This window comes from Trichoplusia ni, unplaced genomic scaffold (assembly GCF_003590095.1).
Source record: "Trichoplusia ni isolate ovarian cell line Hi5 unplaced genomic scaffold, tn1 tig00001922, whole genome shotgun sequence".
NCBI lineage: Eukaryota > Metazoa > Arthropoda > Insecta > Lepidoptera > Noctuidae > Trichoplusia > Trichoplusia ni.
In genome coordinates this window covers 4,915-32,690 of record NW_020800166.1, presented here as the reverse complement: position 1 = coordinate 32,690, position 27,776 = coordinate 4,915, and the positions used below count along the sequence as shown (strand labels likewise).

Here is a 27,776-nt window from a genome sequence, read left to right as displayed (position 1 = left end):
GGGGATGAAAGTTTACTACGAGAAACCGTTATTTTTGAAGATATGAAATTAAATATAGATAATCCACAACTTGCACACAACGCCATCTAGTCTCAAATTAAGCAAAGCTTGATGCTAGACAATTTATTTACAAGTATGCTACGAAAATTGCTATTACGTGAGCGAAGATGCGGGCAAACCGCTAGTGACTTATAACATTCATCTTCCAGCGCCATTTTATCACCACAAAACAACGGGACGTCTCTACAAAAGTTTTTGCTCGAAACGTGAATCACTCGGTCAATAAAGTATAAAAAACATAATTGTTCCGATACGGTGTCTATGCTGAACTAATTCATAGACAACTGAGGTCTGTAGAGTTGAAAAAAAAAGTAGGACGATAGACATTAATTTTGCGTTAGTCATAGATTTTAAATTAAATTATGTTCTTGTATTGTTATTTTTTTAGAATGTCTATTTTCAATCGCATTCAAAAAGGTGTTGATTATTTTTTCAGTTAACGCAAAAAAAGCTGAGATTTATTACATTTATAATTGTAAATTGTATTGTCAACGGGTTTGAAGCTACCCTGAAAATTGCAGGCTGCTAGCTTATCGGGAAGAGCCTCAAAATAGAGTTGCAAAAATCCAACCGGAACCACTAAAAACCAGCAAACAAGAAAGTGAGTTTATAAAAACGTGGGTAAATCAATATTATTAAATGATGTAACGGTTTACTCACGCGTATTTATCGGGGTAGCCCGACTAGTTTCGGACCCAACCGGAGTCCTTAATCATGAGCAGACGCGGCGGGATCGCGAGTCGAACTCGCGATCCCGCCGCGTCTGCTCATGAGCGCGTGAGTAAACCGTTACATCATTTAATAATGAATCAGTCTCACGATAGTTATTATAAAAATCAATATTGTATACTTATTACTTTTATAACATAATATAATGTCCTGCAACAAAAATACTTTTAGTTATACTAGCTTTGAATTTCATACAAAAAGATTGAAAATAGTTTTCAATCATACAAAATACTTGTGTACCGGCCACTGGCTACCGTTATACACTTATTTCATACCCCGCGGCTATGCCACGGCCAATGCCAAGCGATTTTCATAGACAAGACACCGGAAGGTTTCGTAACAAACCTCTTTAGTTAAAATTATCTATGGTCGGCTTGGTATAGAGACGATTGTAATTTCTTACTTTAACTTGACGGTAATTGACCAAAGTTAAGTTAAGTTCGCTTTGTGAATATTTTACTCAACTGCGTTAATTTTGAGATTTTGCATTTTTTAATTGATACTCTAAGAAATTTACTAGCTGTTGCCCGCGACTTCGTCCGCGTGGTTAGAATTTTTTTAACGGAAGCGCTCGAAGATGAATAATTTTCCCTGTTTTTTTTCCACATTTTCCATTGTATGTTCGCTCCTATTAGTTGCAGCGTGATGGTAGCCTAAAACTTTCCTGGATGAATTGTCTATTCAACACGAAAATATTTTATCAATTTGAGCCAATAGTTCCTGAGATTAGCGCGTTCAAACAAACAAACAAACTATTCAAGTTTATATATTAGTATAGAGTATAGATTGACTATTTAACTCAACTGCGCTAATATTTTTAGTTAATAATTTTGCATTTTTTAATCACTAATATAATCTACGAAATATAAGCTTTGTCTGAGGTAGTTTGTTGCATAAACATTCAAATCACAAAGACACCCAGACTTAAAAAATGCTTTTGTGAACCACACATAATGATTTTTATTGTAACTATCGTGAGACTGATTAATTATTAAACGATGCAACGGTTTACTCACGCGTATTTATCGGTATTGCCCAACTATTTACGTACCCAACCGGAGTCCTTAATCATGAGCTGATATATCACATATGATTGCCCTAGGCCTTGCCACGCTGGTCATGTAGTGGCCGATACGAGCTATTGGTGCCTGCCCAGTGGCGATTTACGTTTCGTAGCTTTCGGTGCAGCCGATATGAAAATGCTGTTATGCAAAGATACTTAAAGGTTATTGCCTAACAATGGCGCACTCCGGCAAAAAAATGTAGAAATTTTGAAATATTGATATACTTCATAGATTACAACGTATAATAGACAGATGGCGTTCCTTCCTACATGTTTTAAGAATATTGTTTATTTTATGGACATTAATTATGTACCTATAATATCTGAGTTTCTCAAGATAGTCAGTGTCTTTTTGTCTCTATGGACTGCACGCCACTGTGCCTAAATATAAATAATGTCCCGGCTGTTATTCCTACATCTTTGTCAGTCGTTACAGGTAGTCAGAAGCTTGAAAAAAGTCTGACAACCAGTCTAACCAAGGGGTATCGTGTTGCCCAGGTAACTGGGTTGAGGAGGTCAGATAGGCAGTCACTCCTTGTAAAACACTGGTACTTAGCTGAAACTGGTTAGGCTGCTAGCCGACCCCAACATAGTTGGGAAAAGGCTAGGCCAATGATATAAGAACTCAGTTAAAAACATCTCTCAAAATCAACTCTGTCTCACGCATTCAGGTAAAAGCTAAGCTGCCATCTTTACATTACACGTTACATTCCAAATTTAAAACGCGACTGACCGTTAAGAAAGCTATCACTCAAAAACGAACAAGTGTTCGAATTTTGAAATAAAATGAATTAATGATGTATCGATGCCGACAAAGATAGGCTTGTGAGAACTTGAATCGATTCTTATAAAGGCTGATTTAGACGAAACTTGTAGCTACTATAGTGTGTGTAGCCGGTCAAGTGCGAAAACTCTCGCGAAATTGAGAAAAAAAAATTGCACCTATCAAAATTTTGACCGTATCAAGCGATGCTTAACTTCCAATTAGATTTTTATTATGTGTTGCTATAGAAGCAACTGAAATACGTCATCTGTGATTATTTCTTTTCGGCAAGTTATGTGACTTTGACTTTTGAGTTCAATAAATTGGATTGATTTGCCAACATTAGCTCTCAGAGAAATCTGATTTGTCTGGCACTGGTGTCAGAAGCAATATCATTACCAACATGTACCACAACTCGCAAGAAATTTCTCCCCACAACTGGGAATTGAGCATTGATCATCACGCTAGCTCACTGCGGGCGATTTCAGATTCCAATATTTGGAATCCGGGTTTCCTCACGGTGTTTTCCGTCGCCGTTTATCAATAAAATCTTAGAATAATTAAAAAAGTACATAAATATATCTTTAAAAAATCACATAGGTTCTTTGCCAGCGTTGGTATAGAACCTGCACCTTATGCATACAAATCTATGTATAGAACCACGAGGCCACAACGGCTTGAATATTTCGCTCTCGTCTAAATATGCCTTAACAGACGTTGTACTAACACCTTTGAAAGTACGATAGTTTGAACTGAGGAAGGGAGAAAGCGCGCTACAAAACATATAGCGCTTTCTTTTTCTTGTTTCTACAAATCCTTTTGTTTAGGAATGGAGGCCCTTTAATGGAGTGTTCTGTTAATTTTTTACCGATGTTTAAAAGGAGGATGTCATTAATTCAGCTTGTAATTGAATTTGTATATTCTTTTTCACTAGTTGTGATACTCGGTTTCTGCTGTGTTTAATCTTCTAATATATAAAATTCCCGTGTCACGATGTTAGTTACCGTACTCCTCCGAGACGATTCGACCAATTTTTATGAAATTTTGTATACATATTGGGTAGGTCTGAGAATAGGACAACATCTGTTTTTATACCCCTATTTTTTTTATTGTCTAGAAGGAATTTATATGGCAAAAGAACCTTCGCTGGGACAGCTAGTATTTCTATAAAATTTAATGATGGATTTCGATGGAAATCTACATTAGATTTTGTTTTTTGTTCAGAGTATATTTTTTGTTTGACATCCTCACGTTGTCAGCTAGAAAATTAGCCGTAAATACTCGTCGAATAGAAAATCAGTATTTTGTCTTATAGTCAGATGGTGATTTTTCATTTTTGCCGCTATTTCTTTTAGGGCTGATATTTCAATCGCCAGCTAACTTTTATCCGACGAATATGTTTGACGTTTTGACAGCTTTTGTATAGAAAATATGTCAAACGGCCATATTTATTCCTCAGATAGAAGTTATCTGATGATTGAAAAATCGAAACCTAGAGATTTTTCGCTAGGCAGACTTGAACAACACATTTAGCAAAAACGTGTAAGCTAGAGCCATATTAAGCCAAGTTTAATCCACATTCCATAAAACCAATGAACCGATTTCGATGCAACATAAACATTTGCATACTATTGTTTAAGAGTTAATAGCTATTACTTCACGGTTGTTTCATATTGAGCAGAAAACTAGTAATTGTTCGTAAAACATTTCCTCATCCATGTTAGTAAGAGAAATACAGGAAAACATTATGATTATAGTGTAATGGGTTGTACCTTGCCCTGCGGAAAAGTAGCACCTGTGACCAGAGATTTGGGCAGTCCAGATTTTTTTAATATCAGATATATATTGATGTATTTAAGTGACGTTGAGAATCAGAGCGCGTTTAAAGATCTTTTTTTTAACAGTTAACAGTAGGCTTAATGTTTTAATTGTAAAAACACAGTAAGAAAAAAAGCAGGGGTAGACTGTCAGGCGTTAAATTTCTGTAACACTCGCGCTATCAAAGAGATGCCAGCAAGCTGTGGTGAGAAAGAGGAAATACGTAAAGAGAGATGAGAACTCTTAAACAACGAAAACCTTGAAGTCATTTCTAACTATAATTGTAAAACATACGCCAAGCGATACCACAGGGTAAACTTGTAAGTGTCACCTAAACCAGTTGACCTACCACAGGTTAAGATGAAACAGTAGCATTTGTGGAAGCGAGACACCATTCTACCGTAAAGTCTTCCATCTCGCTCCCACAACGTCTAAAATCAAACTTTAAGTAAATGTTAGTCGTCTAGTGCACAAACAAGCTCTTATTAGGTGTCGACAGATAATTGACACTTTATCATGCGGTCGTGCGCACGCAACAACGGAATGCCGCCATAGCCGGCGCACGCGCAGCTCTCGAGACAGTCTTCGACTGAAAGCGGAAAGGTCTGAATCTCAGTAGTCAAATAGTTGCAGAGTTTACCTATATACGTACATAATATATAAATTACACCCAGAGACAGATCAAATGAACGTGCTCATCATACAAACATTTGTCATGGTTGGGAATCGAACTGTCGAACAAAATCGAACTGCCATACCGGAGGTCGTGGCTCCGGTATAGCAGTCAGGGTCACTAACCACTAGACCAACAGGCCAGTCTTATAAGTTAAGTTTTTTAATTCGAAGTGCTATAATAATTATTTTTACTCCTTGCAGTCGTTTCCTTTACAATTCCTCGCTCATTACTCTCTACCAGTGGGACTTGACCTCTGCCAAGCGGCGTCTGTTTAGCAATTACTGGCAAATTGGCAACTTAGTTGTGATTCGTTACTACAAATGTTGTAAATAACTGGTATTTAGATAAAGATGAATTTATGTAGAATCGTTGAGGCATTTTAGACTGTGTACTAATTTGTAAGTTGCTATTTAATCGGAGGCAAAAATGCACGTTTTATATTGGGACCCCGCTGTTATTTTTACATCTTTGACAGTCGTTACAGGTAGTCAGAACCTTGAAAAGTCTGAAAACCAGTCTGACTTAGGGGTATCGCGTTGCCCAGGTAACTAACTGGGTTGAGGAGGTCAGATAGGCAGTCGCTCTTTGTTAACTCTAGTACTTAGCTGAATCTGGTTAGACTGGAAGCCGATCAACATAGTTGGGAAAAGGCTAGTTTGATGAGAAACAATAAATAGTCTTCTTATGAGTCATCATATCTTTTCTGCGGAGAAGATAGATCCTTGAAAATCATGTACGCCTTTAAAAAGAACCTGGTTTCTTCTCATGAAGTTATCTCGTAAATAAAACCAAATAAAATAGATTTCCAATACCTATGATTTAATTTAATAAATATTCGGAAACTTTTCTTAACTTATTATTTTAAACTACACCATTTCTCTACGCATTCTAGCTCAGCGTAAGTACTAGGCAAGCAGGACTGTGGGAGGTTGTCGCGTGCTGCGATTCTGTAGCGACGATAACTAAAAGATGAATTTATTAGAAGCAGTTCTGTTGGACTTGTTTTGGCACAGATCGGGCATTCCTATCAAAACATTCTACGCGTATTTGATTGAACATGAGCATTAATTGTAATGTAACTTTCATATGAGTGCTCGGCGTTAAGTTAAAATGTATGTATCATTTTGTTGGTCGTACAAATAGATTAAAAAAAGAGAATAAAACTCGCCAAATTTATGACCATAAGTTAACTTCAGTTTTTATGTATTATTTTGATATGGGTAACAGAAGTACATTACCTGCGGAAATCCTTAAGTCAAAACAAATCAATCATGATTTATACATAGGTATAATACAGCCTGGTGTCATACGGACTAACAAAATGAGTTCCGCTTGCTCTTTGGTTACGAAACTCTAATAATATTGTCTTAACAACACAAACTTACAACCGACTTCAAATAACTAAGACAAAATTGATTTATAATTGAAATTTTATGGGACCAAATTAAATTACAACTTTTTCACGTTAAGTATATGAGTATCAACAACATCGGTTCATCCAGGGCCCTAATTCTGTTATAAAATAGCCGATGAATGAATAAAAAATATCTTAAAATAACACTTTCAGTGTGGGACGGTACACTCATTGGGGCCCAGAACGAAGTTCGGAGGAAACAAAAAAAAACACAGACGTGTGACGTATTAAGGAGAACCTAATCCTTTCCTTAGTCGGTTGAAAAGGCCATTACCTACAATTTGCAATAAAACCGAGTTTAAAAACTAAACTCTGACTAATGAGAGCGAGTGAAGAGTACCAGGCGCGCATAGAACGAAAGCGATATACTTAGAACATTCCGAGCGGTGGGTGGCGCCCGGCGCGACGCGGCTAGCGACAGGATGAAATATAAACACTTGTTAGTTTGTCATTATTGAATCTTCTTCTTCTTCTTCTTCTTCTTCTATATAAAAATAAATTGCTGTTCGTTAGTTTTGCTAAAACTCGAGAACAGTTGAACCGATTTCGTTTATTTTTAGTCTTGAAAGTAAGGGAAGGTTTAAACGGTGAGAACATATGGAAAAATTGTGTTAACTGTAAAATAACCACGAGATCGGGTACTACGCGGGTGATACCGCGGGAAACAACTAGTTAGAAATATTATAATGTAAATGGGATATTCATATTGTAACGGTGAGGGCCGCACAGGTAGGCTGTGCGGACCGTTAACCAATTAGGGAGAAAGAAAACCAGAGGTAGATCTCCAAAAAGGTTTTTAATGGTACTAGGTCCGGCTAGGTCGCGGGTTTGTGGCACAGGTAATTAAGTCCTCGCTTTTATAAGAGTGAGGGGGTACCGTCCCTGGGGGGTCCACATAGGGTGCCCGGTGAGCTGGCTGAAGCTGGCTGAAGCTGCACGGAAGCTGGCTGAAGATGGCTGAGCGGCCCGGTGAGCGGGCAGAGGCTGGCTGAGCGGCACGGAAGCTGGATGAGCGGCCCGGGAGCTGGCTGTAGCTGCCCAGAAGCTGGGGTCGCTGGCGTGACAACGGCCGCGGCCACCAGTAGGTGCTTAGCCGCCGGCTGGAGAGCGGGACCCGCAGAAGGTAGTGGGACGGCGGTAACCCGTAGGGTGACCCCTGGAAGCGTGCATAGAGGTGCGTAGGTTAGCGGTGCCGAAGATGTTGGCCCGCATGCGATGTGGATGCTCCCCTAGTGGTCCCCAGGGCAGCACAGAGGCAGGGAAAGGGAAAGCTCACACATCGCAGCGGTTTACAAGGCAGATGGGTGCAATGACACGTGCTCAAGGCTGATGCAATAAAGTGCTTACACTATCCAGAGCTCATTTTAGCCTTTAAAGGGGTAGCAGGAGGCTAGTAACAGCTGAAGGCACACTGAGTATTCACTTAACACTATTGAGAACAAGGGCAATGCAGCCCGCATGCATGGGATAACCTAAGACCGCGTGGTCGGCCAAGGCAAGCGAAACAGAACAAGCAGAATGGGATTAAATATGTGAAAATTAATATGAAGTAGGTTATCCCGTACACGGCACACACTTAGTTTAGCAATATACATAGAAACTCACCCAAGATTGGGGTATAATTACACCTTAGGAGTCGTGGCAGCAGCCGCCAGTTATGGCGATCGAGAGGGAATGTGACGTAGCCTCTCACATTTTGACGTTTAGGCACTAGGGTGGACCACTGCCGCCGCGTCCATGGACAATTAGTAAGTTGGCCATAGACGCGACGTTACAGTACCCCCCCCGCAAAAAAAGGATTTTGCTCAACAAAATCCGCTAGAATCTCACCGCTCGATCACCACTATATAGGGACTGACCGCTGCCCTCCATTTACTACAGCAACATCATGCTTAATCAAGCTAATTATCATTCCCCTGTCCCTATTCGGTGAACAAGGTCATAACCAGTGGATAAAGTGAATAGGGTGGAGTTTGAGACTGCAGTGTAAGTGTAAATATGACGTGTCATAGTGTGACCCGAAGGGTTCCAGTAGAAGAGATACAAGGGCACGAAAAATACCTTAATTAATTTTCAATAACTAAGATACATGCAACAACCATCAGCTTTCAGCCAATTGATTTTTAAATAATAAGGTTTATTATAGTAGTTAAACATAATTAGTATTATGGTAACAATTAGATAAATATAAGTTTTAAGGGTAGTTGTCCTTGAGACCTGCTCTGCAAAAAAAATATCATCCCTCAAGATCCACAGCATTCGCAAGGACAACGCCAGTTAGAATAAATAAATAAAATAAATAATATTCGGTGCGGGCACCTGATTCCAGGGACCGACTTGAAATATTTCTTAAAAGAAATAACGTTTGGACAACACAAGGTTTAATGGTAGTCACCACAGGGACCTACTCTGCAATAAATAATAGACACCCCTTGAGGCCCACAGTATTCCCCATGGCGACGCCAACAAAAGTATAACAGTGACACAGTACATTTATTAGGTATAGTGTTGGTGTAGACATTGCTCCACCAACCGATTTGCTTAAGGAGTGGTACTTGTAGAACTACCCAGACATCAGGCTCTGCAGAGACACCAGCAATCAGGACACTCAAAGCCTACCATCAGTCCGCCCGATACAACCTATAGAGAACAAAGAGGGAAAACTAGCTAGTGCGGGTTGGTTAGTTAAATTAGGTGGGTTCACTGGGTCTGGAAAACAGGGCTATGCGCTCATAACCATGGGCGTAGGGCGGCCTTCAAGGCATGTGAAGGTGGTAGTCCCTTGGCATCGTTGCAACACAATTGTGAGCTACACTAGCCTAGCTAGGCCTGCGGGACTACCGAGGGTCCTTCCCTTTTAGGTCCTTAATGTGCCAAGTACCTAATGGTTTATCCTGCATATCCACCAAATCATATACCAGAGGTGAATGCTTACCGGAAACCTTACACTTGACATATTTGGGAGCCAGTTTTTTTGAAAAATATTTATCCTTATCGCTTAAGTAGTAAGTACGTTTCCACACTATATCACCCACATCAAATTCAAATTTCTTCCGCCTTAAGTTGTAACTACAAGCATTTCTTGAATAGGCCTGAAGCAATGCAGACTGAACTCGGTCAAAGACACCAGACAAAACCCCTAAGTTTTCTGCATACTGATCCCTCGGCTGGAAAATAATTTCATTCACATCTGCATTTTGGTAATGAGAACCGTCAGCAATCAATTCCCTACCAAACACTAAGAATGCTGGGGTATAACCCGTCACCTCACTAGTTGAGCTGTTTAATGCAAATTGCACCTTGGGTACTTGTAGGTCCCAAGAGCGTTGATCATCATTTATGAGGGTAGAAATAGCTGTTATTATTGTTTTATTATAGCGTTCCACAGCGTTTATCTGTGGGGTGTATCTAGGGGTGTAATGCACATTAGGTACCTTGTATTTATTGAACAAATTCCTCATCTCATAGGATGTGAATTGTGTTCCATTATCCAAGATAACGCACTGTGGGACACCATGTACCAAGAATATATTGTCCTCTAAAAGTTTGCAGATAGTTTTAGCGTTAGCACTCCTCATAGGAAACAATAGACAGTACTTAGAGAAACAGCAAGTTGCCACAAAGAGGTATGCATTTTGTCGCCTAGAGACAGGCAGCGGGCCGACGATGTCGATGCTCAACATCTGAAAGGGACGTGAACACTCCTTTGGTTTACCCATTAGGCCTAGTGGGGCGTGATTAGCTTGTTTGTGAGCAATACACGTGTCGCACGAGGTTACCGCTTCCACAACGTCCCTATGCATACCGGGCCAATAGTAACGTAGGGTCAGTCTCTTATAAGTCTTGTAGATGCCAAGATGCCCCGCTGTAGGTTCAGCATGGTTCTCCTTAATGATGCGCGGCCTTAATTCCGACGGAATCACTTCCTTCCATTCAAACTCACCTAATAATGTAAATTTGCTTTTGACATATCGAAATAACCTGTCGTCCTTAACTATATAGTTCGGAAACGACGACGGGTGTTGTTGACAACCGTGATATATATTCAAGTACCACTTGTCATTTGTCCGTGTATGTGGGTTTGACTGAGAAGTGCCCGTGTCTACCAAGGTGGCCACAGGAAACGCCCGGGATAAGGCATCTGGAAGAGTATTGTCCACACCACGACGGTGTTTAATGTCAAAGTTGAAAGTTGAAAGTCTAACCCCCCACCGTGCCAAGCGGCCGGATGGGTTCTGTAGCTTCAGAAACCATTTTAGAGCCGAGTGATCAGTGTAGACAGTGAATTTCAAACCGTTTTCAAGATAACAACGCCAATGTTCCAAAGCCAGGAGAACAGCAAGAGTTTCTCTTTCGGTAATGCTATAGTTTTGTTCCTGTTTAGACAGGGATTTGCTCATGTAAGCTATAGGATGTTCGACCCCGTCCTTTGTCTGCGTCAATAAGCCACCTATACCATAGTTGCTAGCATCTGTGTGGACTTCGAATGGTAAACTGTAGTCCGGACAAGATAAAACTGGTGCGGTTACTAGAATTTCTCTAAGCTTTTTAAAAGAATCATTGCACTCCTGAGACCATTGAAAGGGCGGGGCTTTTTTACTAGCACTGGTTAATTTATTAAGCGGGGCTGCTAATGCGCTAAAATTGGGAACAAACCGTCTGTACCACGAGGCTGTGCCCAAGAATCTTTTGACTTCCTTAGGGTTTGTAGGAACCGGGAAATTTTGAATAGCTTCGACCTTCTCCGGGTCAGGTTGAAGACCTTTAGCATTAACTACATAGCCTAAGTATTTCAGTTCGTCGCGGAAGAATTTGCACTTTTCCATGTTAATTGTAAGGTTGGCGTCGGCTAGCTTATTTAGTACTTTAGTCAGCAGGGAGATGTGATTATTGAAATCAGAGGAAACCAAGACAATGTCATCCAAGAATGCAAAGACCCTATTCTCAAACTCGGGGCCATAGAACAACTTATCTACCATTCTCTGCTGAGTTGCTGGTGCATTGGTAAGACCGAAGGGTGTAGTTTTAAATCTAAACGTTCCACGACCAGGTATATAGAAGGCGGTTTTATTCCTATCAGATTCCTGAAGGGGCAGTTGCCAAAAACTTTTGTATAAGTCAATGCTGGAAAGATACTTAGCGTCTCTCAGATTGTCTAGTATTTCAGAAATGTATGGTAGATTATAAGCATCCTTCTTGGTAATGGCATTTAGCTTACGGCTATCAAGGCAAAAACGAAGTTTGCCGTCCTTCTTCGGTGTTAATAAGACTGGAGAGGACCATGGGCTCTCGCACGGCTCGACTACATCCAACCTGAGCATCTCATCAAGCTCTTCTCCCAGAATCCGCTGTTTTTCAGGGGACATCCTGTAATAACGTTGACGGATTGGGGGAGAGTCACCCGTATCGATGCAGTGGGTTATAAGGGTGGTCCGACCTAAACCCTTCCTGGTAGAAGAAATATTTTCAAATTGTTTAATAATATCATTGGCTATTACTTTCTGTGTCTCTGATAACTGGGCAAACGCGTGTAGGTGTAATTTAGAATTAAGCTGCGTGTTAGATTCGCTTTTATTTATGAGAAAAATAGATTTAATGTGTTTAGGAAATATCTGGAAAGCGTTCCAAAAATCCATGCCCAATAAAATTGGACTGTCTATTGAAGGAACCACATAAGCCCTGATAGTTTGCACTTTGTCCTCGAATGTAATTGGTAAATTTAGGAGGCCAATAGAGTGCAATACTTGTCCCCCAGCGGCGACAAATGTCTGTTCACTGTCCACAGGTTGCACGGTTAGACCTAGCTCCTTGGACAAAAACTTATGATAATCCCTACCTATTACCGTCACTGCAGAACCAGAGTCCAACAAACCACAAACAGGCAGGTGATTTATTAGAATAGCTGCATATGGTCTAGTATCATTGTTAGGTTTCTTCTGGATTGTCGAGACGGAGTAGCAATTGAAAAATTTAGAAACAAAGGATAACCAATCTTCCCACTCTGCTTTACTCAGTTTATTATAATCTGTTTTCCCAACGCGACAATCCAAGCCAGCTAGTTTTTTGGACGGTTACATTTAGTACAGTCTGGGAATTTTACCCCCTTCTCCCCACACTTGAAACAAATAGGAAAACGTTCTGCGCCACACTGACGCAGCGAGTGTGAGTTGCTTCTACAACGAGGACAGAAAGGGGTAACCCCTTGTGAAGAGTTAGCATCTCCTGTGTTAACTGCAGAAATAGGCTTCAGTGGCCGATGGTCCTCCCAAGTGGGGGTAGCTTTTTTATAAAAATTACCTCGGCTATATCTACTGTAGTTATAAGAATTAGAATTAGAGGCCGTGCCAAAAGACTTGGTTCCGGTCTTGATATATGCGAACTCTGGTGCCAAGGAGGAGAGGTTAGATTTAGAGGGTTCCTGATAATGGGCAGCTCGTGATTTATATTTTTCGTAGTTTTTGCAAACCGCTTCTAGCTGTTCCAGAGTTTGCACATTACTGATTGCTAGAACTTCCGCATAAATTGGTTTTAAGTTATGGGAGATAATATCGAATATTTCAGATTCAGTTGGCCTTGAGTTCAACCTATTAAACAGACCGTTCATGATGGAAATATATACTGTTATGTTCTCAAGGTCTCCTTGAGTACGCTGTCTTATTTCAGTAAGCAATCTGTAGTCATAGTCATCGGAGTCGAAGGCCTCTTTTAGTAGTTGTGTAAGTTCCAACCACGAGCTAACCTTAGGTCTAATATGTCGGTACCAATGCAAGGCATTGTCCGAAAAGATTTCATAGGCATAGTTAAACATGTCATCTGCCTTGATTTTCTTACTAATCTGAAATTCCTCAAGATTCTGAATAAAAGAGCGTACACAAGTCCTACCATCATATTTTGGCTTATTAGGAATGTGGTTGGTGCAAGTAACAGTTATGTTGGAGCCGGTAGGCTCTGAATGTTGAGCGGTATGAGTGTTGTTGTGGGACCTATATTTGGTTTCAAGATCAGCGAGCTGTGATGTGGCAGTGGTGAATGTAGCTTCTAGTTTCTTTCTTCGTGTAATAAGTTCAGAATTAGTTGGTGTAATACGTGATAACCTGTACCTAATGTGGTTCTTATATGATATGGCCTTGGATACTCCGGCCTCAGTATTAATTCCTACTATACTTGACTGAAATTCTGACAAGGTAAGTTCTACAGCATCTAAATCCTCCCGGGTATCCAAACCGGACTCCTGAATGTCATCACTAGAATATTTCTTACATAGCTGATTTATTTGTTTTCTAAGTTCTATACAAGTGCCAGATTCTCCACCCCTAATAAGTACCTCATATTCAAGCTCAGCTTTTCTTAGGTGAATAAAATTGATTGGGTGAGTTCCCATTTTATACAACAAGAACCAATGAGTGGTAGTTAAACAATTGGAACTGATTAGATTATAACCAATTACACAGTTGAGTGTTACAACACAGACTTACAGAATTAATGAAATATTTTGATAATTACAGTATCAGTTATAAGGATAACCAATAAGAACAATTATTGAGATTAATTAATTAATTATAGTATTGATTCTTAGTTAAACATTAATTATAATCTTTAATTAATTATTAATAAATTATAGTGTTAGATTATATTATGTTCATTAAATTAAATTATTATATTAGATTATAGTTTAATTTAAATAATACCGCTGCGATGCAGCCAAGCGACAACCTAAGTACCTGTGCCAGTAAAGATTGGGCGCCACTGTAACGGTGAGGGCCGCACAGGTAGGCTGTGCGGACCGTTAACCAATTAGGGAGAAAGAAAACCAGAGGTAGATCTCCAAAAAGGTTTTTAATGGTACTAGGTCCGGCTAGGTCGCGGGTTTGTGGCACAGGTAATTAAGTCCTCGCTTTTATAAGAGTGAGGGGGTACCGTCCCTGGGGGGTCCACGTAGGGTGCCCGGTGAGCTGGCTGAAGCTGGCTGAAGCTGCACGGAAGCTGGCTGAAGATGGCTGAGCGGCCCGGTGAGCGGGCAGAGGCTGGCTGAGCGGCACGGAAGCTGGATGAGCGGCCCGGGAGCTGGCTGTAGCTGCCCAGAAGCTGGGGTCGCTGGCGTGACAACGGCCGCGGCCACCAGTAGGTGCTTAGCCGCCGGCTGGAGAGCGGGACCCGCAGAAGGTAGTGGGACGGCGGTAACCCGTAGGGTGACCCCTGGAAGCGTGCATAGAGGTGCGTAGGTTAGCGGTGCCGAAGATGTTGGCCCGCATGCGATGTGGATGCTCCCCTAGTGGTCCCCAGGGCAGCACAGAGGCAGGGAAAGGGAAAGCTCACACATCGCAGCGGTTTACAAGGCAGATGGGTGCAATGACACGTGCTCAAGGCTGATGCAATAAAGTGCTTACACTATCCAGAGCTCATTTTAGCCTTTAAAGGGGTAGCAGGAGGCTAGTAACAGCTGAAGGCACACTGAGTATTCACTTAACACTATTGAGAACAAGGGCAATGCAGCCCGCATGCATGGGATAACCTAAGACCGCGTGGTCGGCCAAGGCAAGCGAAACAGAACAAGCAGAATGGGATTAAATATGTGAAAATTAATATGAAGTAGGTTATCCCGTACACGGCACACACTTAGTTTAGCAATATACATAGAAACTCACCCAAGATTGGGGTATAATTACACCTTAGGAGTCGTGGCAGCAGCCGCCAGTTATGGCGATCGAGAGGGAATGTGACGTAGCCTCTCACATTTTGACGTTTAGGCACTAGGGTGGACCACTGCCGCCGCGTCCATGGACAATTAGTAAGTTGGCCATAGACGCGACGTTACAATATTTTTTTTAAGGTTGGGATCTTGTAGCATTCGCCTAGCACCACCATTCAACAAAGTACGGTTTTTGGTTAAAAGATTTCGTTAAAAAAATCGCCTAATATATTCCAATTGTACCAGGAGATCATAAACCAAAAGGCAGCAAAAAAATGTGTTTTTAGAAAAGGAAAACGGGAGATATTTATTTTAATTTTGTATGATTATGTTTTCCAAGATTTGTATAATATAGTCTGTCCCAATACTACCAGGAGTGCATACAATGCAAGGGATAGCCACTTAATTCGACTATTTAAACTCCTTAAATAACAACCGATAAGGAAATAATCATTCTACCCAATGCTATTTAGTTTGCCGTGAACTTAATCCATACTAAAAAGTACCAGGGCAGCATAGCCCCGAAGTGTACTAAGAACATTAGACGCGGCCGGCCACAATCCGTCTGCGGCCCGGACAAGCAATAAAGATTAACTCCCGCTCGGGAAAATAGATGGCGCTAGTCTAAGTATACCTACAAGGAGGTTTCAGTTCGTTTTTTTGTTTTTTTTTTTTACGATGAGCGTTTCTTCAGTGTTGTTTTTGATTTGTTATTTAATTTATCTTTTCTAGTTTTTTAAATAAATATTAATTTTATCTCAAGTAGTCTTTAAAAAAACTGTTTTTATTCGATCGAAAATCTGATTTGATGAAAAGTTGGTTTTGATTTTAAGATACCTATAAAGATTAATTGTTTTAATTTAAGCAAAACTTGTCTGTAGCTTTAGTAGAGACTAGCTGTTGCCCGCGACTTCGTCCCCGTGGGTAGAAGATATAAGTTATGATTTACACATGCCCTGTTTTTTTTCACATTTTCCATTGTATCTTTGCTCCTATTAGTCGCAGCGTGATGGTTTATATTATAAAGCCTTCCTCGATTAATGGTCTATTCAACACAAAAATAATTTTTCAATTTAGACCAGTAGTTCCTGAGATTAGCGCGTTCAAACAAACAAACTCTTCAGCTTTATATATTAGTATAGATTTTAAGAAAAAGACAATTTCATTCACAGATAATTTACAAAAAAAAAACACGAATTTTATAAACCTTTTTTTACCTACTCCGCTTCTAAACAGTTTCAGTAGACATCACAAAAATCTTATTAAATAAACAGAACTAAGTGAATAACATCAGAAACTATCAGATTGAGATAACATTACAACAAGTTACGTCCCCCCCAGTACAGTCGATGCCAGCCGCGGTTCATTTAACGCATTCGCTGCGCTGCGCTCGCGGTCTAATGTTATGACTTATTTGTAAGTACAGTCAACGATAGAAGTGGTTTGAGGGGTAGAGGGATTTAGTTTTTGTAGAAATGTAATTTAACTTCAATTTGGAGGTTCTAGTGTTCATTTTCTTTAGTTTAGTGAGTAATGTTTATGTTTAGGTAAAAAAAGTCGTAATTAAAAAAATAAAATACAAATTAAAAAATACAATTAGAAAGTCAGTATTACTTACTTTCTAATTGTATTTTTTTAATAATGCTTTTTATATTGAAGAATATATATAGAGATAATCATCAATTAGGTATTAATATTAAAACTGATGACAAAAAAACCATTTAGCTATACAATAAAAAAAAAAACCAATCAAGTTACTGCCTAGGTACGATAAATTTATCAAACCTACAAACAAAATTGGCTCTTATCCACTTAAACCTCATTGCACTCGCCTGTACCTCTCAAGCACCCACCGATCCCCAGAGACGTGCGCTTGTCAACGCGACTGTACCCGCTAATATATACTCCCCGTATAATTCGCACATAACTTTGACGTACCGACCATTATCGACAACTGACATTCGACCCATCGACATATACTAGTAGACATGCCTTAAAGATGAGAATTAAAAAGTCTGACAGCCAGTCTAACCGAGGAGTATCGTGTTGCCCAGGTAACTGGGTTGAGGAGGTCAGATAGGCAGTCGCTCCTTGTAAAACACTGGTACTTAGCTGAATCCTTTTAGACTGGAAGCCGACCCCGATATAGTTTGGAAAAGGCTAGGCTGGTGATGATGCCTTGCTTGTCATGAAAACTGAGCTCATCCATGAGGTAAGTGATAGCGCTAGTCCGAAAGCATAGGCCATCTCTCTCACTCTTTTTTTTTCAAAAAATTACTGCAGATTATTGAGATTATGCTCGTAGCATAGGTACGGCATATCCATTAGTATATGTCGATGATTCTACCGACGCGACGCCCCTAAAACAAGACATGTAGTTATAAGAAAGAGATAGCACTATACACGCCGTATAACGCCGTCCTGCTCGCACAGCTGTAGTCTATATGCGATGGTTTCAAAATGGCGACTGTCAATTGTCATTGACAATTGTCAATTGTCTATTGTGGTTTTAAAAGTTAATTTTGTGGTGTCATTGTTAATGTAATTCCAGTTTCTAATAGTTCTGGTTGGATTTCATTTTGTCTGTATTTATATAACTAGGGAAGTTTAATGCAATCGGGAGTAAGGGATATTTGAATGTTTATTTATTGAAATGCTTTTCTCTTGTGTTAAGTATGTATGTTTACAAATTAAATTCGCAAATATGGTAATGGCTTTGCCACGAATATTCTTCATTATTATTTTTGATTACACGGATAGCCTAGTGGCTAGTAGTATAATAGGTTACCACGCCAAACACACTGTGCATTATACGCGGGTTCGATCCCCGCGTAGCACAAGCATTTCTGTGTGATAAAAGAATGCTTGTTCTGAGGCTCTTCAACCTGCGCATGTGACTTGAATGTTTGTTAAACTTCGCAACATGTAATTAAATAATAGTGCAATAGTCGTTTTAAATAATAATCTAAACCAAAAGTATTATTAAAACTAGTGCAATGCTTTTAACATTAAAAATACATAATTATTTCAGTAATAACTGATTAGTTGAAAGCAAAAATATGTATAATATTTCATTAGTATGTGTTGCCCAGGGTTGAGGAGGTCAGATAGGCAGTCGCTCCTTGTAAAACACTGGTACTTAGCTGAATCCGGTTAGACTGGAAGCCGACCCCGACATAGTTGGGAAAAGGCTAGACCGATGATGATGACGATTTCATTAGTATGCATCGTCGTATATTGCCTTAAACACGACGCTATCATCAGATAATCATCAAAAAAAAACAAACACAAATACAGTCGCAATCAAAAGTGCTATCAGTTTACACTTCAAAGCGACTCCCAAGCGGCACTCAATTACGCCGATCGCTCACAAATTGATATTTATTGCACTTTGTGCGTCACTGTACTTAGAGGGTCAATCCGAAAGTAATCGCATTATAGTTTGCATTAGATGCATTTACGACATGTTTTATTAGGAATTTAATCTTTGATAAAAATAAAAATTAATATTGGTAGACGCATAAGTCATTAATGGGTAATTTTATTACCCAGGTAATCGTGTAATTTTTTGTATGTTCCTTAAAGTCCACGCATAGCCGAGTGGTTGAGGTCACCACACCAAACACACTGTGCGCGACGTTTACCGTGTTCGATCCCCGCGTAGGACAAGCGTTTGTATGATCCACGAATGTTTGTTATGAGTTTGCGTGTCTTTGTGCATGTGAATTGTATGTTTATGAAACTCCCGCGACACAAGGATTGAATTCCTTAAAGCGGGAGTTTAAAAAAAATATATAAAGTGGAAAGATTTGATTGTTTGTTTACAAGAATAGGCTTCGAAGCTACTTTTGCGATTTGATAAATTATTTCACTATTAATGTTAACCGGGGATAATGTAGCTTACATTATCCCGGTTAACATACTTAATACCAATTATACTTAAAATAAGCTAACAATTGACAGTTTAAAAGGCCGGAATACTTGAACCAGAATCCTCTTAGTAATCTGGAAGACAAATAGACAATGAACGGGGACTCGCAACCTAAATCTTTTTGCAAATACGGGAAAGACTATCTCGAGAAGGCAGTATGAATAGAACTCCATACTTAGATTGATAAAAATAATGGAATACCAGCAATGACCGACGACCTGGTGAAATCCGCTGGGTCTCGGTGGATGCAGGTGGCAATCAACCGGTCGCACTGAAGAACGTATGGAGAGGCCTATGTCGAGCAGTGGAATGCTGTAGTATGAGATGATGATGATGATGATGATGACCAGCAATGGCTGATGAATTGCCATTCATTCATCAGCCATTGCCAGCAACAGCTGGACTGATTTTGCTAGTATTAGTTTAAATTCGTTGAAGACAAGGAAAGTAATACGCAGCCAGATTGCCGTTATTCCTATTAAATATTGTTTATTGCAAGATACATAGATTAAAAAAATGTTTATGATATTGTAACACCAGTTAACTAGTTACCACCTGTTCTCGAATTAATACTATATTTATACGCTAAGAGCGGGATAACGCTACATAAGGCGTAGAATGGCATCTCTCTTCCACACCTAAATCAAATTTACTTTAAGAGGTTTCGGGAATTGGTACGCAGTCTAATCATTCCGATAAGGTTGTATGTGAAAGTGGTACCAATCAAGAAATGGATCCATACTAATATTAACATGCGGACAACATCACATACATACATACATTCGTACATTATCATCACCAATACGTACATTGTTCTGAACCCAAAGTAAGTTCCACTTGTGTTATGGAATTCAGATACAAAGAAGGTACCACAAACACCCAGACCTGAGACAATGTAGAAATGTGAATTTTTACATTGACCCGACCGGGGATCGAACCCGGGACCTCAGAGCTAGCGACACCTTGAAACCGGTGCGTGCGCCACTCGACCACGGAGGTCGTCAAAATTATTGCACCGATTGTAATGAAATTTGGTACACAGGTAGTCTAGAGCCTGAGAAAGGACATAGGCTAATTTTTACCTAAAAAAAGGCGATTGCATAGGGGGTCAAAGTTAATATGTCACTTTTGTTTTGGAATGGACTACGGTATTCACATTTGGCTTAAATATTGTTGATTGAAAAATAATTAAATATCTTAACGGCGGCTTTTGAGTGTTTGGTTTATTTAATTTGAAACAGTGAGAACAACTGCATGGTAATCTGAAGTCCACGCGGACGGAGTCGCGGGCAACAGCTAGTGCTTTATAACAACATTAAAAACTTGTATTCAAATCAGTGATGATTGTATAAAACTATTTTAATGACGCTTGTTAACAGTTATGATTCGGATACTTTTATTACTAATATTATTTATAGGACTGATTTATGTGCGCCCTGATTATTATGTTAACGATCTGAACTCCTTCGGAATAATCGTAGGATATAGGCACATGAGGTATTAAGACACCGATTCCTTTTTTTTACACCGACCATGGCTACCGCCAGTTATTTAAATCTATGCATTCAGTTAAAAACTAATCTATTTATCTCTTTTGTTTCAGAGTTGGGTTAAAACTCCGTCAGCTGACGGACGGCCGCCATCTTGTGCAAGTGATTTACAACCAAAATGGCGCCATACAAGACTGCGAATACGTAACGCAAGGCAAATCCGCCAGAAACTTCCTAAAAACATTAAGAAAAGAATTAAAATTAGCTTTAGACGAAGAAATATACAGAATAGTTAATAATCAACCAAAAAATATGGAAAACGAAAAGTTTTTCCGCCATTTTGGTAATGTTAGTTTTCGAATATTGAATAATGGCGAGCGATTACCGCCAGATATTTCAAGTTGGCTGGACTATGATAATTTGAAAATGGAATGCTTAAAGAGGCATAAGGAACTGCAGTTTATGATGGAAAATAAAAATAAAGTTGGAGAGACCTCTCTGGCTAGGTAGTTGTTACTTTTTACAAAAATAAATAAAATAAAATCAATATTCATTCGTTCGAAACGTTTGGAAATTCGTTTTATTTTATTCAGACTTGTTACTGGGGGAATAGTAACTAGTATTTAATGGGAACTTCATAAATATTAAATATCTTGAATGACTTTTCTTTATTGAAAAAAAAAACTGCATTTAATTATTTCTCGAACTATTTATTAGCCAAACTTAACATACAGTAACAGACCGACATTTTTCTAACAGTAAAAGTAATTCAAGAAATTTAAATTTCGAATGCACTGCAACGAACCTCACGACGCTCATCTCCTTTCGATTCCATTCTCAAAAACGTTCGAAATTCGTATTTAAAACCCAGTCTATGGAATGACCTCTTCACTTTTTTCCACCGGTGTTTAGACTCTCGTATTTTTGCACGCAGAAAAAGTCTTTTTCTCATTAAGACTATCGTTTCTACTATTTTTGGCGCCACCTTGTTCTGAATACTTATACTATAAAGGGGGGAATTTTATCTGCTTCATAGGCCATTGATTTGACATTAATGCAAGCATCTCTCAACGTCATCACATATAGCATAAATCTCATCTGTCATCTACGTATGTAACATTGCTATAAGCGAGCAAGGCAAAATGACATTCTTACAATAACTGCTATAAATGGTTTTCTTATATTTGTACTTAAATCATTCTCTCTCTCATTCAATCACTTTTCTTTAAAGTTTCTTGTCACTTGGCAATTATAGCGTCAAGTCCCTTGCAATACGAAATCAATTAATTTCACTAAAGTGACCTGCAAGGAACTTGATAATGATACTTCATTTAAATATTTATAAAACCTTTTTACCGAAAATAATTTTGTATACCAACTAGATTTAAATTAATTCTAAATTATTTATCTGCCTGCTCGTTTGACCTCATGTATCATAAAAAAAAGTTTACAGCACTCCTCTATCATTCAATCACCTACTCATTTATGCTCACTCATTCATTCATTGTCATATTATTTTTACAGTTATCAATGCATACATAAATAACAAATTAAATAGGAAACGTAACTAATATACTTCTACAATGAACAGACATAATTTGATAATAATAATTTATAATTAACTATAACAAATGATCAATGTAATCTGTCAATTATGTTATTTGTTATGGCGAGAGATAATTAAGAAATTAATGACGTAATTTAGTTATATTTTTACGTAATCAAAGCGCGAATTCGGCAATTTTTTTCATATTAATTTATTATTTAACTTCAAGACAGAGGATAATTTATAAATGGATATAATAAGGAATCAATCTTACGATATAATTAAAATAACTCTCGTGAGACCGATTCAAAATTATTTATTTATTAATAGTTCACTTACGCGTATTTATCGGGATAGCCCGACTAGTTTCGACTCGCGACCTCGCCGCCGCATCAGCTCATGATGAAGGTTGGGTTCTAAACTAGTCGGAATATGCCGATTCACGCTTATTGTGAGTAATCTTACAGTTTCAGAACATCAAGCAATCTGAAAGATTTTATCGTTAACTGAAAGAGAGAGAATTCAAGTTCCTTATAAACACTATAACCATAAGCTTTCGTCTCACAATCATAACCTAAAAATCACCGTAATACATCACATCCACGCAACCACCCGCTTTTTCATTTGACAGCACCTGTCAAACTTAAAAAAAAACTTACAATCTAACATAACCTACAAAAACAGGTCCCGAAGATCGTTCAGGGAGAATTTCATAGTGCCCGGGACGAAGTGGTGTGGCGCTGGGCACGTCGCCGCGAAATACGGGGAACTTGGGCTCGACGCCGCCGAGGATCGGTGCTGCCGCTCCCACGATCACTGCAGACTGAACATAGGGATGTTCAAACGAAGATTTGGGTACTTCAATTATAGGCCGTATACTATTTCCCATTGCCGATGCGATAGGAGGTTAGTTTTTCTTTTTTTTTTAAGGAGGTTTTATTGTCTTTGTTTTTTTTTGTGTTTTGGGTAAAATGGTTGTTGGGTTGTATATATTTGTTATTTTTCGTTGTAAATATACAGTTATGTTATTTTCGGATTTGGTTGGGTATGTAAATACTTTTTTAATGTAGTTCACGAAAGGGAACTGTCATTTGAATGTGACAGATAGTTTTCACGCCATCGATTTTTTTTTTAATTTATTTTTTAGTCTAGGAAAAGCTGTAAACTGATACAGGAACTCAATAACATGCTCTAACAAGAACTTATTCTAACAAAATCATCTTTTAACTGTATTTAAATTATTGAGTCTGAACTTAAGATAAACTGATTTTACGAGTATAGTACCTTAGGGCACACCACCATACATTTAACTCGTCCTTGGGGTCCATGGGGTCAGTCCCTCAAGGAAAGCCACTTGAAGCCTGTTGCCACCAAGCTAGCCCAAGATGGTACCTGGACATTTATTCACAGCGGTAACTTGCAACAGTAATTTGATTTTCTCATGCAAAAAAAGGGATTTTGGGCATAAAATCGACACTCATGTCCACAAAACACCAGCCAAGTGCAAAGACTAATGGGAGCTCTTAAAACATATATAGATAGTATATTCTTTATTGCAAACCACACAAGAACAGGATTGGATACAAATAAATAGTTACATTGTGCCACAATACACCGTGAATTTTTAGTCGTCTTACAAAAGCAGCCCAGTTCATGTTTCCAATGACTAGAACACGTTCATGATAAAAAATAGGTATTTATGAGATTTTAATAAATTTAAAATGCAATTTTTATTCAATATTATGATGCAATGCGTTGTTTTTTAGAAACACAGCTCTGTTGCGAGCGCGATCTGAGCCTTGTAACAATAGTGAGGGGCGCGGGCGGCGGCGTTTATATCATTTTTAAGAGTATATTTCAGATTTCTCATGTTTAATTTTTCTTCGTACTTATTATCTTAGTTAATGATAAAAAAACAATAATCGCGCCTAGGGGTATTTTACGTTGGATACATGAACTGGGCTGCTTTTGTAAGACGACTAAAAAATCACCGTGTATAATATAAATACTAAATATATAAAAGTTTGTGTTTGAAGATGGTGAGAAAGAGTTCAGTATTTTTATCGTAAACTAACGGAACCAAGAGTTGTTAAACACTCAATAAGATTGGGAACAGTAAGCGGATAGTTAAGATTATTTTATTAACTTTTGCAGTTAACTAAAGGAGTTATTACACTATTGAATAAGAGCCCTTTTTTTATGGTAAATCATCAAATATCTTTCGCTTTGCATAGGACTGCGGGTAGACAAGTAATTTTGCGTAAAGGGAAACTTTCGCTCTGAGTTGAGTGATACTTGATAGGCAGTATCAGGCTTTTGCTAATTAAAACCTACCCATGTTCCTTCCGTTGCTCTTTGGGACTACGGTAATCATTAAATTAGTGAGGCTAAATGATGCCTCTCATGCTTAGAACATACACAAGTACCTAGAGGGAAGAATAACGTATAGAACTGGAGGATAATATTATGTTTTTTTTTCAACTCACACACGGTTATCTGATCCCAAGCTAAGCAGAGCTTGTGTTAGACAGACAACTGATAAACTTACTTATATATTTCTAAATACATACATTGTATAGATAAATTACACCCAGACACCAGAACAAAATGATCATGCTCGTCACACAACATTTGTCCTGGGCGGGAATCGAACACTCCGGTATAGCTGTCAGGGTCGCTAACCACTAAACCAACAGGCCCGTCTAGTCTGTCTTTTGACGGCAGGAATATAAATTATATTTTTTGTTCCCAAATTCCATCCCTATGACGGAACATAAGGACTTATTACGATGCAATAGTTCAGGGCTAAGCTAAAAGAATCACAATTCAGTTCAGTGTAAAGCCTTCTTAAACCTTCTACGTGCGCACGTAGATATCCAGTAAAATTCTGTTATTTCTAACAATAAAAAGCATTGAGGTTAAACTTTTAAGACCTTAACGGTTTAAAAGTTATTTGTTCCTTAATAATGGACGCGGCATTTTGATGTATAAACGGGGATAGTACAATACGTCAATCTCATCATCACTTACCCTTGTCCCAACTATATTGGGGTCGGCATCTGATATATCCGGATGCAGTTAAGTACCAGTGTTTTACAAGGAGCGACTGCCTATCTGACCTCCTCAACCCAGTTACCTGGGCAACACAACACCCCTTAGTTAGACTGGTTGTCAGACCTTCTAGCTTCTGTCTACCCGTAACGACTGTCAAAGATGTGCGAATAATACAAAACACGGAGGAACTCGTTATGACGTAGATGGTCACCCATATATTATTATGTCAAAATGAATAATTTAGAGATGTGTTCTAAAGATTACAATTACAAAAAAAAAACACTTTAAGTAGTTGTTTTTTTATTGAATTCAAATCGAATTTTAATAAGTGTTTGACAGATTTAAATGGTCTAGGTTATTTCCTAAATTCATGTCTTAAAATAAGTATTGCAATGGAGAAAGAGAGACGCCACTACGCCGTAAAGTGCGCTGTCCCTTTACCACATAGCAATAGCGTTACGTTAAGAGTTTTTGATAGTTCTTTATTCATTTTTGTACCACAGATATTCATTTGTTGAGTTTTTTGGAAAAGACAAGACAAAGCTTGGTTTTCATTGAATTGTCATTGGTAAATAATTATGTTGTTTTTTTTTGTTTTGGAGTGTGGTGATGGGGCTTACTGTGAATAACAAAGGTTGTTATTTATGTAAATAACCATTTTTTAAGAGATTTTTTAATAACTCGAGAAAGTAAGGATTCGTGAATAGTCGTCCTTAGAAAGAACATGTATTGTGAACAGCGTCCTTATTTAAAACCAAACTGACATGCCTGACTAATATAAAAAGACGCCACTAAAAATGAATAAAGTATCACATTACATTAATTAGTAGTATCCCTATTTTATATTCAAAAGGACGCGCTCCGTCAAATCTAACTGTAAAACTTCAAATACATCGCTTCTTTTTAAACCAAAACTTTTTCCTTAACAGAACAAACTGAGCAATGGAATTTAAACATTCATCCAGTTTATGTTTGATACTTTTTTATTGTAAGATTATGACGTCCAAGGATCTCATATCATAAATTTAAAGTCCCATTTCAGTGAAATGTTAAGATTTGACCCATTATCGTCTTAATTAAGTTAAAATGGGAAAAAATCTGATTATTACTATGTTATTTATTTTTATGATTCCATTAGGATCTGTTATCTAACCTCTTTTGACGTTTACACGTCCCGCTGCGATCAAAATGGCCGCTCTTATCGAAGATTTAACAAAATCTAGGATCACGTTTTTTTAATAAGTATTTTTGATACAATATAAAAACCAGACCTTATTTCAATGTTGTTTGTTCTGTCAAAAATAAGTAACGCAAAATGGCGAAATTGCAATGACATTAAAATTGGCGCCAAAAATGTTCGATCAAGCTCCGTGCGTCGCGTGTCAAACAAAAAAAAATAATAAATATTAATGTACGTCTGCTGTAATCGGGTAAAACGTCATCTTACGTCGGTTAAACTTACCTAAGACTTTAGTTATTCTGGTAATTAATTTTATTCCCTAAAGGCAATAAAATAATAAAACATGCGGTGATACATCATTCATGCCAAGTTTATGGTTGCTTGCCATCCATAAAGGATTTACAACTATCCCTTAAATATTTACAGTTACCTTTTTAATACCATAAACACGTTGGTGGTCTATAATTTCGGGTGGCATATATTTTTTTTAAATGAAGAGGTCATTCTAGCTGAACGGAAATGTCAGTGCTTGAAAGTTAGGGGATGGATGTCGCGTCGTGTCGTGAAATTATTAATCGTATGGTTCGTTGATATTCGGACGATTACCTACTTATTACAGTTCTGTTTTCATTGATTCAGTTTAAATTTTTAACAAGTTACGAAATACAATTCAGTAGAAAATAAAAAAAAAGCATAGAATCGAATATCAAAAACCAATCGATTAAAAAATCGATAACCGTCTTAGATCGAAACGCGACACTATGGAGTTACTCCGCGTGCCCGGGACGAAGTGGTGCGGCAAGGGTTTCTCCGCAACCAGGTACTCTCAGCTCGGCGGCCACACGAGGACTGACCGCTGCTGCAGAGTCCACGATCTTCGCTGCCCATTCTGGATCGGAGGCATGGAGAAGAAATACGGCATTTTCAATTGGCGAGTCAACACACTCATGCACTGCCGGTGCGATGAAAGGTAGGCTATGTGTTGTGGCTGTATGGTCGATGTCGTTGCCTTTTTTTTTTTTGTAACTGTCATGGTCTTTTGACATAATGTCAAATATATGCTTTGGTTTTAAAACCTAATTTAATTTTACTTATTTTGGAATTGGTTTGCATGAAGCGCTTCTGGTAATGGATGGTTTATTTATTTATAAATAGATACTTTGTTTTTTTATTAATAAGTACTTTCTTCAATATTTTCAATTATTTGACACTAAATACTCTTTTAATACTATACTAAACTAAAATCACTAATTATTCTAGTTTGCATATAATTAATAATCTGTACCTAATAAACTTTTGACGTTGAAGTCTAAATTAACCATATTTAAAAGCGAAAATGTTCCTTGAAACTTAAGTCATTAAT

General features: G+C 38.4%; 1 protein-coding gene across 2 annotated transcripts in view; it reads left to right on the top strand.

The window, feature by feature from the left end:
- LOC113507395 overlaps positions 1 to 27,383 on the top strand; it is a gene marked incomplete at its 3' end in the record, with an annotated part of 60,378 nt that extends 32,995 nt beyond the window's left edge. The window contains 3 exon segments of one of the 2 annotated variants that reach the window (XM_026890254.1): positions 20,747 to 21,139; positions 22,864 to 23,085; positions 27,159 to 27,383. In XM_026890254.1, coding sequence (XP_026746055.1) covers positions 20,747 to 21,139; positions 22,864 to 23,085; positions 27,159 to 27,383 — 840 coding nt within the window. 2 annotated transcript variants of the gene reach the window in all.
- Between the last annotated feature and the right edge of the window lie 393 nt (positions 27,384 to 27,776).